The sequence below is a fragment of the Lepisosteus platostomus genome, chromosome 4 (assembly GCF_059453375.1).
Source record: "Lepisosteus platostomus isolate fLepPlt1 chromosome 4, fLepPlt1.hap1, whole genome shotgun sequence".
NCBI classification, from domain to species: domain Eukaryota; kingdom Metazoa; phylum Chordata; class Actinopteri; order Semionotiformes; family Lepisosteidae; genus Lepisosteus; species Lepisosteus platostomus.
The window spans coordinates 45,707,383-45,723,082 of NC_142614.1; the positions used below are offsets into that span (position 1 = coordinate 45,707,383).

Consider the following 15,700-nt stretch of genomic DNA (forward strand, 5'->3'; position numbering starts at 1 on the left):
CTTTCATTACAAGGTCAAAACTTTTACGTATTAAATTCAAACGTACAATCGTTCATTCATTTCTCAAATGTGAACATAAAATAAGCTCGTTAATTTCCCGTGTTCTTCAGAATATATAAATTTGATGTCAATATGAATTTTAGACTTTTTAAAAAAGCGTCAGACTTCTCCACGTTCACGCTCCTTACTAGGAGCTCTCCGTTTTGATTGAACGCCCTGTGCTGCCACTACGGTTTCTGATTGGGTCGAGGCCAAGGTTACCACAGCAACACGAAGGTCAGGTGCAGCGCCCAGAGCAGGCCACTCCCTCGGGGGAGGGGGGCCCCTCATGCCTCTGTCATGTGACCCTCACAATTCCAGCTCACACTTCCGGTACTGCGTGGAGGAGGAGAAAAAAAGTTGCACATTGCAGAAAAAGTTTTAGATTTGGTCTGGTGATAAATTTATTTTTTTATTTTTAAATCCGCATTCAGATTCAGAGAGTCATCAGTTTGTTACAGCCTAGGTTATTCGCTGTTTAGCCAGAGGAACGCCAATGTTAAGCATGTCGACAAACAACTTGTCGTACAATGACCAAGGAGGAGCGGAGTCGGCTGTGGAAGCTGGACAGGAGACAACTCCGACTTCATCTGCTGGGATGGGACTTGGCCTTTTCAGCTCCGATTTCAAAAGGTAAGCATTAGTGATCTGAAATAATCACCGATCGAGATGACGACCGTTCATTAAGTTCTCAACTCGATATAACTCTAAAACATTTACATGGGGGTTACCTTAGACACTCTGTTACCGCTACACAGGTGGCGAAACTTCTGTTTTGACATCATACTACTGTCTGCAAATAATAATTGAAGAGAACGGCGGATAGTAACTAAACTGTGTATGGATTACGGAGTTTTCCCCCACTTAAATACGAATTGCTAACTGTTATAGTTTTTGCTAACACTTATAGTGTCAGCCAGCACAGATAACCAAACCTTCTACTATGAGTGATGCACCACTGTTAGTGTTATAGGACATTATAGAAAAGGCGAAGGGAAGTGAAACACTTGAAAATCCTCGGTCACGGAAAGAGAAGTTAATTATTTTTTTCATGGTTTACAACGCTGATTTTTGTGTTGGAGTAATGCCGAAGTGCTTGGGTGATTTCATTAGTTAGAAAAACTTCTATATATTTTTGAGCGAATCCTAAATCGTATGCATTTTTAAATTATATTTTATTTACTTTTAGCATTTAGTATAAAACTGCCTTTTCTTTCTGGGTTTTGGCTTTTTGCTTCGTGTGTAGGTTATCTCAAATGCATTCATATGACCTCTCGAATCTTCAAGAGTTTTGACGTTTTCACAAAGGCAGACTGACTTCTATAAAACGTCACATACCTTTGATTAAACATACCAATGGGCAATCCGTGTACTTTTCGGAGAATTTGTGATACTCAATGTAAAGTATTTTAATTAAATGTTTTAAAATGTAATTACACTGCATAATGTGTAAAATGTATAAAACGCTTGAGTGCGGAAATTAAATACAAAGTGTTTTGCAACATACCTCTTCATATGTGTTTATTTGTATCACGTAGTTAAAATTAAATTAAAACGAATCTTATTGTTATGGTCCAGCTTAAGAATGGACGATGCATTTCAGAGGAAGGCCAGAAAGTGTCACACGTTTGTCATACGTTTTTAAGCGCTGTATCTCAAAAGTATTCATAAGGAATGTGGGTTAATGCGACATAATAAGCTACAGTTCTTTCACTATTCCTTCAAGTCTTGGACGGGGTTTGGCAATAAGCTCTATTATAAAGAGGCCAGTATATAGAAATGACAGTTACAAATGGGAGTAAAGCCATTCCAAATGTAAGAGTAGCATTACGTTAAAACAGCATTACAAAGGGCAAGCAGCAGATTTTCTTTGCTCAATTTCAACATACTGTCTTCCAGGTGGGAATTTTATTTGATAAAGGCTATTTTCCTTGGACAGATGAATATTGTAAGAGCAGAATGATAGATAAAGCCAACATTATTTATCAGCAAAAATAGTCTAATTATCTTTGTGAGTCAACAGGTCATATTTAGTACCATTCAAAGCTCAGTAGGTTCAAAACCATGATTGTATGAAGATAGATAGATACTTCATTGATCCCGTGAGGGAAATTGCAGTGCATCAGCAGCTTAACACAGAAAAATACTTGGCCCGTACGGGGATCGAACCCACGACCTTGGCGTTATTAGCACCACGTTCTACCCAACTGAGCTAACCGGCCAATTTTAAAGACTGAAGATTCTTAAGGCCTTAGTGGCTATATTCAACCCCATGAAATTAATATAGTAAAAAATCACAATGTATTGTACAGGCAGTGGACCAAAGATGGAATTACCTGTGTAAATGAGGGATACCAAGTATATTGAAAGCAAGGGCTGCCACACAGGTGTGGCTCATGTGTTAATTAAGCTAAGAATAGACTAGCTTGCTCAGAGCCATGTATAAAAATATTAGACAGTAGTGGTTGCCTATAATTACAACTAGCATGACTGCAAGAGATAAGCACCGAAGGATTGTTTGGTTCTATAATGTTGTGGGATGCACCGATTCACTTAGAAAGTCAATTCAAATCGCTGTTTAATAACATTGAGTTATCAACTTCACCCCTTCTTGGAACATTTCTGTCCTGCTGGGAGGGGGTGTCTTCTCGGATGACAGGGGCACTGTCCGCAGAGCACATGAGGTCACTCAGTAGTTTGATGTGCATGACACTGATGTTATCCATTCCGGATGTCCTGGTGTTCATAGTAACTAGACCTGAACCCCCTATCTTGCATTTGTGGGATTTTCTGCAACAATGCCAGAGACAGTTTTCCCTCCATCAACCAGGCGTAAGCTGGTTGACTTTCTCTTGGAGGAATGGTGCCACATCCCTCCTGCAGGATTCCAGGCACTGGTAGACTGTGCCATGGCACATATAGGCTGTACTGACCTCACATCATGTCCCAGCGTTTTATTAACTGCTCTAATGCAGTGGTGGACAGTTCCCGCAACATGAGCCTACTTATTTAAATGTTTGTCTGGTTTAAAACATTACCATCTCTAGTACTGTATTTCAAGCCAGTGTGGCATCCTAGTGTGTCTGCTGTTTGTATGTGCTAGACATATGGATACTTGATTTTCCAAGGCTAATCCTTAATTGTTGTTTTGGCCATTGTCTGTGAAATAATAATAAAAAAGCCTGTAGTTGAAGTTGCATATAGATAGATCAAAATCTTCTGAATTTTGTATAAACATTCATTTTGATCTCTTAGATTCACAGATATATAATAAACCGTGGACAGTGTAGTCATTGTTGTTTAGATCCTCATTGCATTTGGAGTGCAAGTAGGTTTTATTTACAAGTTTGAACTGTATTGAAGTGTAGATGGAGTAGGATCGTTGACAAGACATCCTAGTGAACATGTGGCCAACTGGGCTTGTATCTTAAATACCACTAGATGGCAGTAGATCCCGTATTATAAAGTGCTGGAGCTGCCTGACCCGAAAACATGTAACTGAACTGGTGCACATTTATTGACCTTATCAGTGAGTAGAGTGTTCTGAAATAGACAGAATACATACGTTATGAGTGTAAGAACCAGCTTTTCCTGAGGAATCATTGAAGGATAGTTTACATTTTATAAAGGAAGCCCTGTGTAGTTACTGGTCAGGCCATGGCAGAGATTTTATGCTTTTTCTTGTTTTTTGGGACAGTATAAAATGGACCCCATCTTCCTTAAAAAAATCTGTGCTGATGTACACATTTTATATACCACTAAGTCAGAGTCAAGATTAATTTTAGATGTGCTGGAATTGGGTGTATGGCTGGTTATAAGCACATTAGCACGGTTCTGGCACACATCTTGCGGCGAGTTCTCACTGCACTCAAACACAAGCCTACAAGAGAAACAGCAGAGATGTTCTCTCATTTTGATCAGAAACAACAGTGGTCATGGCTGTGTGGGAATGCACTCTGTAATGTTAAGGGCAGAAGCAAAATGTTGTGCACCACATTGTTGGTGTAACACTATGTTGTGATATATCCCCTTCAACAACAGGTTTAATCTTTAACATTGGTATTCTTAACCCCTTCACGACTACCTTCAAACACTGTCTTTCCCTCATGGTTTCACTTGTATAGGAATGGTTAAAGATCACCTAAAGAGACAGAGATGGAATTAGTTAGAAAACATCGGCTTTTACTGTTCTCATTAGTGCTGATAAGCAAACTGCAGCTATGCTGCTGTGTGATGTTGAATCATGGTGTTACCATTGTAGGCATCATTAAAGTATGATTAAAATGGTGAACTTGCGTGCATTTTATGCAAGCAGGCATCATTTTTTGTTCATGAAACTTCATAAGCGCACTACCACATTACATTGTCACTCTTTTTATTTCATGCTCAGGATGAGAGGAGTGGAGGTGTGAATTTTAGCATTTGCTGTCACAGTCTCTCGTAATGGCAGCAATTGAGTGTTACTCAGTGATTTAGCAGGGGCAGAAATTCATACCATGTTTCTGTGCCTGTGTCAGCAGCTAACCATTTATACTTGTTCTGTTGCACAGTTGCTTGTGAAAATGAATTTCTCTTGGCAAGCACATAATAAAAAATTATTCTTGCTAGACACTGCAGCCTAAAGTTTGTTAGGAGCTGAAATGTGAAACAAAGAAAGGAGACTGTCACATTTGGGAATGTGAGCATGCCTTCAGCTTGACTTTAGGGTTTGAAGGAAGGTGAGAACAGTTCAGATCCAAGGCTTAATCAGTAAGTTGTTTCCCCCTCAAAAGCCAAAGTTTCAGTCCATGTGGTTGCCATGGTATTTCTTTAATGTTCACCGAGTCCTCTGGTGATCAGAAATCACTGAAGCTCATTAGACAAGCGTTTAGTCTTGTTAGCCTACATACAGTACAATCAATTTATAATTAGGGATGAAGTGATTAATGGGGCATTAATGAAGCATGGTTTATCCCTGATTAATGTACACAGCAAAGTTTAATAAAATGGTCTATAATTATCAATGATCAGTTTATCTTGTTCCTCTTCATGCAAGCTCTAATACAATATGCTTCGATGATAGGCATGTACCACATTGTGCTACGTCTCTTTTTAACTTTTAAACAAGTGTCTGGCAAGCTTTCATCAGTGTGATGGTGAATTCATGGTTTTGAAAGAAGCAGTTCTGTCCCTCTGGCATTAATTTAAGAAATCATTCTCACATGATCACTAACTGCGCAGCGCCAGTTATCAGGAATGTGAGCCCACAAATAAGGCTCAGAACGCTTTAAAAAAATGAGTGAATTGCACTATTTAATGATGGGTATTGTTTATGCAATCTCATGGTATGTGCCAGTAATATTTGCTCCTTTACCCATTCTATGATATGGGTTCTCTTGGCAAAAATAGAAAGAGAAATACAATTTTACTGCTTTTCGAGTTTGTCTATCGGATTATTATTATTGTTGTTTTTCACTATGGTAGCAAAAGTGTACGGCACAACAAAATGGGGAAGAGAGCTTTTGGGTGTCTGCATAACCACTACATATTTTCATTCAGTTTGTGGGTGGGTAATTTCTGTTTTTTTTTTTCCAGTTTGAGGAGAAGTGCTTCTGATTTTAGATATTAAATGATAAATGTAACCTTAAACCTTAAACGTAGGCTGAAACATGTTTTTCATGTTTACAAAAAAGCATTTGTGTTATGAAGAGAATTATTGCATTGTATATTATTCTTTCCTTAATGATGGCTTAATGTATGTTAACCTTCTGTAAGTGATGCCTTGTAGTACTTGTTATTTGTTGAAATTAGTAGTTTTTTTTATTACTTGCTGGGTTGCTGTAATAATTGCAATAACATACCCTGACACACAAAAAAGATTTTCTTCTGAGATTTATTTTGCGGTTTAATCATACAGTATGGAGTAAAGTTCAGAACAAAGGGATTTGTCTCCAAATATCAGTTTGTGTTGAATTTACCTTGAAAAGTGTTTTTTTAACCCAAGGTAGGTGCCAAGTGTTTTTGTTTCAGAAAGTAGGTTAGGTGTACAGCTCAAATCAGGCTGTAGAATCTAGCAGGTTATCTATATCTTTTTAAATAATCAACAGCTAAAGATCCTTGAACAGTGTTCAGTTAGTGCAGTGAAGATAATTATTAGTTCAGTAAGAGTTAATAATCATCAAATCAGAGATGGAATGAAAATGCTCAGTGTGGGGATCCAGCTTTGGAACTGTGCATCACTACCGTAGTCAGATTGCTGTGGTTCAGTCTTCTGGTTGAAAAATAATTTTCAAAAAATAAAATCAAGACCTTCAGCAGAACCTAATCTATGTCATTAGATGGGGAATTAATCAAAACAGTGGGTTTTTCGTGTCAGGGTGAACAGTAGTTCCAAATTCAGTATGTTGTTGTCATAAAAATAACTGATTATTTTCTGTACCTCTCTCTGTTTATTTTGGTGACCATCTGCTAGCAAGGTAAATCTGTTCAAATTTTAGAACTAAATGCTGTTCACCCAAGTAACTAGATTTTCACCAGAACAACCAAGAGGTAGCATTTCCGGCTATAAACCACAAGAGGGCAGGCTTCAATTGTTTGGAACTTATATCTTGGTCTTGAGATAGAACAGCTTCAAATGTATTGTGAATTTGAAAGCTTATGGGTTTTTTGAGTTTAGAAGTTCAGATATTATATGTGTGCTATATTGCAAGGTGTTTTATTTTTGCAGAGATATCATACAGTAAAAGTATGGTGCTTTATTCCATCACAAAACCCCCAAAGGTTATTTTCTATTTCAGCCTGACCAGATTCTTATATTTGTATGTATTTTATTACTGATATAGAACAAGGGTGGTAGGCTATGGTCCTGACTAATCACAGTTCAGGAGGCCATACAGGTCACCTTTTAATGATTATATTGTATAGATATGATGAATTAAAAAAGTTAGTTCAATTCATTCAGGAGCTGTGGTGCCTGAGAGCTGCAGGTTGTTGGTATTTTCAATTCAAATGATCTCTTAACCTCTTATTGAACAAATGTGTTGCTTAGGTGATCAAACTAAAGTTTTCTTATGTGTAGAAATTGTTGTGGCTTTCCAGGACCAGGGTTAGCTGTCCCTTATATAGAAACTTGTACTAAAATCAGGGAGGTGTCTTTTAACGCACCTAAGCCAAGGTGGTCAAATAAACTTTGTTCCCAACTTATGGAAGAAAGCTCTGTGCTAATCATGAAAGACTGCACCCAGTTCTCTGTTTCCAAGGTCTTTATCATGGCTGTGATGCCAGTGAATGTAAAGCAACTAATTAATTATATATAATTATATATAAATATCTCTGAATTGTTTGTTGTATTCATCTTTGTGCTGGTGTATAGGAGAGCCACCTAACAGTACTGTGTTTAAAAGATTGATTTAAGTTTTATGTTGCAGATTTAAAGAACCAGGGCAGGCATGTTGGCGCAGTGGTCAGCATTGTTGCCTTGAGCTCCTGGGGGTCCCGAGTTCGATCCCAGAACCTGGGGTGCTGTCTGTGTGGAGTTTGCATGTTCTCCCAACGTTTGTGTGTCGAGTGCAATGGCTTCCTCTCGTGGTCCAAGGACATGGTGGTAGGTCGGTGTCCAATCCAGGGTGTATTCTGTCTTACATCCATAACTTATTGGGATAGGCTCTGGCTCCCCCGACGACCCTGTATTGGATGAAGTGGTTAGAAAACGTATGGATTTAAAGAACCAACCATGAAAGGTTGAGTAAAAGTCTTCCCACATTCAGTTTGAATTGGCTGGTTCAGCCAACGATTCCTTCACTAGTTTAGACCTGGGACAGGGAATAAGGTGAACTAGGAACACTGGGAATAGTGTGAACTAGATCTGGGAAGTTCACCGAGCAACTCCCACATGTCTAGAGCACCACTGGGAACTTGGAAGGATATGTTGAGAATGATAATTGGACAAATTGAGCTCAAACATGGTCTTGACACTTGTTGCAAGTGACGCTAGAATTTAAAACAGAGAACAGGAGATACGTCTTTACACAAATGGTTGTGGAAGTATGGAACAACTTCCCCAGCCATATTGTTGAAGCTGGTACCCTCACATCTTTCAGGAATCGTTTGGATGAGATCCTTGACTCATTTAGCTACTGTCTACTAAATGGACTAGATGTTCTGAATGGCGTCCTCTGGTTTGTAACCTTTCTAATGTACTTAGAAACTAAATCGTAAACGTAGACATGTTCTTAGATTTTTGGGGGGGCATTTATTCATGGGGCATTATCTTTGCCAGATCTGTGCGTTGTGTTAAAAATAATATTTTGCTTACTAGTAAAGCACTTTGAGTGGAATGTCCATAAAAACACTATGTAAGTGTAAGGCATTTTATGGTAGGTATTTCATGTTAATGCTTTGTGTATGCTTCTTTAAAAATAAGTTGAAGCATATGGAAGAGTCGAGGATAAAGTCAGAATTTTAGTTATTCACCAAGGGTAATACAGTGTTCAGTGTGTTGGAAGAACACCAAGAGGCAACTAATGAGGCATTCTGCTGTTGACCTAAGTCAGTTCTGTCAGTTGAGACAAGAATGTGCCAACATGGAAGAAGAAGAAAGAGAGCAAGGTACAGATGCCTGTGTCCAGCCCCTGCTGACAAGAGCCCTGCAACACAAAAGATTGGGTCCCTGTCTATTACTTAATGCTAAGGTTAACTGTGTAAACTAGACATGGCTTTACTGATGCAAAAGTGAAAGCATTGTTCTCAACGAGGAGAAATATCTGAAAAGAAAGAAAGGAATGTATATTTGTGACAGCTGTTGAAAATTGTTGTTGATCCTTTAGTCAGGGTTACAGCTTGGATACATCAGCGACTTAACAAGCGTGCAGCCCAGAGTGATAGCCTCGAAGTGAATGCAGAAAAAAAAACAAAACAAAAAATGAAACACTACTGACAGATGTCAGAAGGGGACCTCGTACCACAGCTCAGGGGGTTTCTAACATTCTGGCTTATTGATTCTTCCGCAATTTTCTGAAATGTGTTTGCAGGACTTGGAAGAACATACCGATTGCCTAAAAAGCAGTCATAGAGGCATACAGTACAGAAATCTGCATAACTTTGCTTAAGATTGATTTGTAATGAATTAGGTTTTTTAATTAAAATCAGTAAAATAGCATGGTCAAATACTGCACATCTAATAAATTATACAAGTGAAAAGTTTGTATAATTAATGTTTGGATTATTTTTGTCAGCCGTGAAATCTTTAAATTAAATAAAAGGTGAACCTTTCTTTCCATTAATGAATGTTTTAATGGAAAATGTTAATACTTTGAGCCTTCTTTTTTATGAATGCTGGAGAATCTCCATACAGTACACTGAGGACGCAAAGAGCTGTTTGTTTATTGTAAAAAGTATAGGCCTTACTATTTAGAAATAAATGGGAAAGTTATGATTCATTGAAAGTTCTGTATTTCTTCCTCTGTCAGTTATGCAACATTAATATTGAGAGACTTTTATGCCCCAGTTTTATAACACATTACAAAGGTGAAATATAAACCCAATCTACTAGGTTGTTTTATATCCTAAAGCTACCTTTCTGTGTGCTTCCTGCTGCTAAAAATCTATAAAACTTTCCTCACCCTATAAAAAATTCTAAAAGCATGAGAAATCAGAGCAGTAGTCCTGTTAATTTCTTTGAAGTGCAATTTTTGAACCATACTGGTAAAACACGTTCATCCAGGTAAAACAATTTGCTTTGAAGATTGCATATGCATTTAAAGAAATTGGTGGCTAACTTGCATTGCAACTGAATGAGATTCTGAAAGGGTGGTACATTTTCTGAGGAATTACCGCCTCTTGGTACTTGTTTTGCAATACTGGTGGAAGATCTGCAAATTTGCATTGCTTTAAAAAAAAAAGATCCATTTCGCAGTTCCACACAGCTTGTGACACAATTGAATAGCTTACTTGTAACTGCCAAAGCTTTCCTGATGAGTTTCAAAAAGGAACAGTTTTAGCTGGGCTGATGAAAGTTTTTAATAGTGTTTACTGAGGAAGGCTGATAAGACTTGTTTTGCTTTCAATGGGAAGGGACTTTGAAAGGCTCAGTGTGAAGCCCTCCTTACTGAGGCTGCTGAACGGCTCTGCTAAAGGGCGCTGATATCCTGTTTCTCTTGGAGGGGCTTGACTGCTCTCATTTCGAAGTTGAGCCTCGGAGCCCATGCAACTGACGAGCGGAGTAGTCAGTGTGGGGCCTTCGTGCCGACCAAAGGAAAATGGAGCGCGATTTTTCTCTGTTGAGAACGGAGGCGCTGTGTGCTGTGAAAACTGCCCTGGTGACTGCTGAAAACTTACAGCTCACCTTGAAGCCAGAGCCCACGCTGGAGGAGCAGGCACTGACCAATAGCAGTAACGCTAGCAGTGTGGAAGAGGACGGCTGTGCTGGGTATGTGCTCAAAATAGGGACATGTAAAGTGGGGTTTAACGATTTAATGCAGTATTGCAAAAATGCAGTGATATGATGACTGATAGATCTACATGCTTACTTTGTGAAAAGCTATTGAAACATGTAACTCAGGTTTTCTAGTCATTAGGTACCATATGTGTCTGTGCTTGTGTGTTGATGTGTTGCTAGTACATATACTAAATTTATTTTCAGCTATTTAAAATGCTACTAATGCTATTAGTCCCAGTTTGTAATCATTGTGTATATATATACAATGAGGTATGTACCTACTTAGCAATAAAATTAATGCATTTTAATTAGCTCTTGCTGTTTGCTGATGGGGGTAGTCTAATGAGATGTCTAATCTCTCCTGTTGCATCTGCAAAGCCAAAGTTAGTCGCCGCACACAAGTATTTCACCCTGCTGAGGGCTCATCAGCATGGCAGAGCTCACCTGGTTCAATGAAACAGATGTATATATGACTCCGCATTGTGAAATGGTAGGAGCTAATGAGCGATCTTTCTTACAGTTAATAGTGACTCTTCAACACACACCATAAACCAGAAAGATATTCCTTGTGGGCGGTACATGACTTTGGTGATCTGCATAATTTTTATGCAAATAATTTTTAGAAATGTGCAAAATAAGTAGCGTTTCGGCATTCAGGGTAACAGGCACCTTGAAATTACAGCCTTTTGTTTTTGATATACCTCGCACTTCTGAGCTGTGAGTCTTTCAATCTTAACTCTTAGCGATTCTAAATTAGCAAAGCAGAGCAAGGTTTGTTTTGTGAAAAACTGAGCCTTCTTCCTCCTGGCTGTGTTAAGCATTCTGCCGTTCCAGACCATTCTCTATTGCATATTTTAAGAATGCATGCAATCCTGTAAAACGTGCACACAGTGGGACGTATTTGTTCTGGTAGTTTTACTATGTCTCTATAAACACAAAAAATATTGTAACTGAAAGGCTTGTAACATTTTCTTTATTCCTTTATATTTTTTGTTATTGGTGTGTTCTCTTTCCCTTTAGTGACTTCTAACTGGTTGTTTAGAGGGAACTATTGTTTAAGTTCTGGGAACACTTGTAAATGACTCTTTTCACCCCAGAGGATTCTAGAGTGTTTTTTACGAATTTGAAGCTGTGCAGTGTGAGAACCATTATTATACAACAACATCATATAGAATATTGGAGAAGGTGCAGAATGAGTGACTAAGAACTAATTACTTAGAAGAATAAACTACAGGAAGCCCTGTAGGTAGCAAGATTAAAAAAGAGTGAATTGGATCCTGAAATTATTTTGCCTTTCACACCCCGATCTGTGGGATCTTAAATGACCTTAAATTAGTGCAGTGTATCCTGTCATCATTTTGGGATGGTGGTTTAGGATCTCTGGGTGAGGACTGGACTCTGCCACCCACATTGTATAGCATTACCACCACCAGGAGCAAACTAAATGCCTATCCAAGCAAAAGATCCTAAGGACTCTTCCTGGTCTGACCAGGCCCGGTTTTTCTGGACTTATGAGATCTGACGATTTTGTTGTCTATTAAGATGTGACGGCCAAATGTTAAGAACTAATCTCCTTTTTTGATAAAAAAAAGTTAATTTCTTTGATTATTGTCTACAAAATAGACACATTGAGTGACGCAAAGGAGTGTGCTGAAAGTCGCAAAAGATCAGATCCACTGCACATCTACGGGAATTGTGCTCCTTTCATGTATCTGTAATTCCTGCTGAGAAGCTTCTGTGTATAATTCCACATTCTACACACATAGATCTATTCAATGATGTGTTTTTGCAATATTTATAGTTTCAGAGGAGGGCAAAATGCCGTGTACGGGGAAAAAAAAAAGGCTGAGAAAAGTTTTTGTGTTAAACTGTGGATTAAGTGATTCAAAAGGAATCTGTTACACGGATTTTCTGACAAAAGCTGTGCAGATTGAAAAATAAACTGCACAGATACTGCATACGTGTTTTAACTTAAGGATCTAATGAGCGCTAGTGCTTTTAGTCCAGAAGAAACCAGCAGATTACTCTAGGTTATAGAAGCAACTTTGCCAGAGTTCAACTAATCACCTAGTGCACAATTTTACACAAACAATGAGATAATTCTGACTCACTGTAAAAAAGTTTAAATAAGGTGGAGCCATAAAACAAAGCCTTTCTCAGAGCTTAGCGGTATACGAAATGTTTAGCTGGTTAACTCTGTAACTCCCAGACCTTGTGACATAGAGTGTGTGGAATGTATCTGAACAGTTAGACTGCTGCCTTGAGTGAAGTGATATCTTTTTTTGGTTGTTAAAAAGGGAAACATGTACGTTAATCATTAAATAAATGAGAAACTTTTAGATGGAAATGTAATTAAGCTGTTAGTAGTTGTATGACCAAGGAGGTCAGAATCGCCTTAACTTTACTGTCAGTAGATGATTCCTGCTGAACTGAAATGACAATGCTAGGTAATTGAGTGACAGTTCTTAATGAATCACAAAGCGGGGTTATGGTCTCCAGCATTTCTAGCTGCAACATCTGGTGTGGTGTTTTGCACTTTGTAATAGTGCTGTGCTCTTTTTGAAGGAATGATGACTTGAAAGAAATGTTGGAAAGCAGCAAGGACTCACTCAAGCTGGAAGCTATGAAAAGAATCGTTGGGGTAAGCTTGACATATTTAAATGCAAAATTAAATAAGTACAAGAGCATAACGTTTTGGCTGCTGTGCCTCCTTCGGGTGTCGCACCCTTTCTATTTTTCAGCGTTGAATTAATAGCTTTGCAGGCAATGCACCATGAGGTTTAAAGCACTGAACATAAAAAAGCAAACCATGAAGTAAACATAGCATTTGGAAAAAAAAGCGAACAACCAGTGGTTTATTTTTTAGTTCATTAAAAGTGATTTATTTCTCAGTTTTTTTTTAACTGAGGCTGCAGTGGTAAGGCCTCTGGATCAGAAGCTCATGAGTTCAAATGTCAAGGGTGACGCTGCTGTTGTACCCTTGAGCTGGGGACTTGCATTGCTCTCCTCAACACTTGCTGTATTAGAAGGATGCTGTCTGGGTCATTGTTGCAGATCAGAGTTTGTTCCCGTTTTGACTTGATCTTGTTAAATGACGTAGTAACTACAAAGAAAAATCACTTGCCGTCTTATCTTGCCCCATCCTGGTCATGGTCTGTGATCATTTTCTAGTTTCTTTTGTCCACACTGCAAGTGTTGAATTCTAATGAATTACCAGCCACACATCCCCAAGGCTGCCCTTGTAATTAATTTTGTATTTAATGGCTAATGGAGACTGGATCTAGCCACAGTCCTGGCTCTGCTAATTTCCTCCCTGTTCCTCTGTTACTTGGCAAGAGTCCCTTTTCACACTGTCACACTGTGGCCATTCAATACTCAGTGGATCTCTTGCCAATAAGTATATCTCTGCTTGATTCAGACAAACCAGGAAGAATGCAACATTTCCTAAAAGAGTAAGTAGGATAATATTTACAGTACTGTAATGAAAATGCACAATACATTTTATCACCAAAGAGCTTTTTCAGTTGTTACAGGTTCAGTAGAAACTGGATAGCATGTACCAGTTGTTGTAATAGACAATAACACAGTTTGGGAACTGGAATATATTGGTATTTGTATTATACTATTTCTTTTCTGATTATTTACATCTGCAAATTTGTTTTTCAGATGATTGCTAAAGGAAAGAGCGCATCTGATTTATTCCCAGCAGTTGTGAAGAATGTTGCGAGTAAAAACATTGAGGTACGGTATGAGAAGTCATGAATCCGATGCACACATGTAATGGTTGTATGGTGTTTTCAGTCATGCTTTTCAAAAAGAAAATAAGCAGAAATAATTAGTGTAAGCAATGAGATTTGGTTCTGGGTGATCTGAAACAAAAGTTTTGCATGGGGCTATGTTAGAAGATTCAGATTTTGAAATAGTGGAAAAACACAGGTTCCTGTATAGACGATCATCAGTTTTATTAACTGCTTCCTGGATACGATAAGCAGTGGTATCTTTTCCTGTTCCTTGGATTAATTTCGGTAAGTTGTCTTGGGCAGATAGTTACCTTAAGGCCCGGTAAAAATTAAACTCAAGTAACATTTTTGTTTTCTTATTTGGTTAGCTTGTCCAGGATTCACATTGCCTATGCCTTTCTATTACCATAGATGCTGCTAAAAGGAAAATTAATTTTCATTTAAAGCCTTATGGCTGCTCATTTAGCAGCAGGTATTATATTCCAACACTGCATTTTCCATGTACATTACTTGGTTTCCATAGATTTAGACATATTCATACAAAATCAGTAAAATGGAGGCATCTACAAAAAATCACAGTTACATTGTGGCTCAGTTATTTCCATAAAAGTGTTTCAATACAGCTGCAGATTGGTTACATATAGTGAATTCAGACAGTATAACCATATAAATATATAGAACAAGTCAAAAGCTGACTATGGACCTCCTAGGTTCATATTTGTAGAGTCCCCTCTACCTCCACAAATTTGGAATAATCAATTAACTTAAAGTCTCAGCTGAAGTTAGTCTTTGGGAAACTAGCTAACCAATATGTCTTCTGCCTGCTCTTTGTATTATGGTTATACAATGTGAACAGCAGAACATGTATGTAAGGCAGTTAGACAGAAGACTGATCAGTCCTTAAAGTTTATCCTTTCTAGACCAGTGGAGATTCTACCATGAGATGTGACCTCTGGTGACAGTCATGTATGAGCTGCCAGCATATGTAGAACAGTGTTATGGACCTCATCTTTCATTCCGAGGAGTTTTTTCCAAATAAAAAATTTGGCTAGCTCTCTTTGATAATTTTTATTAATGATGGTCTACTTATGCTAGGGGATGTTGTTAATCTTCATACAGAATTATACAGAAGCTCACATACTTTGAAACTTGATTTTAGCACTTAAAGTAGTAGTTTTTCAATCTGAAATAACGCACATGACACTCAGACATAAATGAGCCAGCAGACCCACTTCACAGTAGATGAGGTAGAGAAGTGAGAAATGAATTCTTCCATTGAATTAAAGAGAACTTAAGGTACTCCATTTTATGCAAATCTACAGAGGAATTTAGCCAGCACATTAAACTGGCACGCCTATGCACATGAGAAGTGCATCTTTAATGACCATGTAGTCAGGACCTCAGTTCAATATCTCTGGCATGGCACTTCCAATAGCATCGTGTCCTTATTGGGTCATTGGTTAGGATATTCTGATCCAGTGGAAAGAGTGCCACCTACTGGCCCATC

General features: G+C 38.2%; 1 protein-coding gene across 2 annotated transcripts in view; it reads left to right on the forward strand.

Annotated features, from left to right (window-relative positions):
• The first annotated feature begins 342 nt into the window (after positions 1-342).
• Positions 343-15,700, forward strand: part of ap3b1a (adaptor related protein complex 3 subunit beta 1a) — a 118,497-nt gene continuing 103,139 nt past the window's right edge. The window contains exons 1-3 of one of the 2 annotated variants that reach the window (XM_088629613.1): positions 343-672; positions 13,019-13,094; positions 14,120-14,194. In XM_088629613.1, the coding sequence (XP_088485739.1) occupies positions 536-672; positions 13,019-13,094; positions 14,120-14,194 (288 nt within the window). In that variant the 5' untranslated portion in view covers positions 343-535. Of the gene's footprint in view, positions 673-10,143; positions 10,445-13,018; positions 13,095-14,119; positions 14,195-15,700 lie in introns of those variants that run through there. The other variant, XM_088629612.1, reaches the window with a different exon arrangement.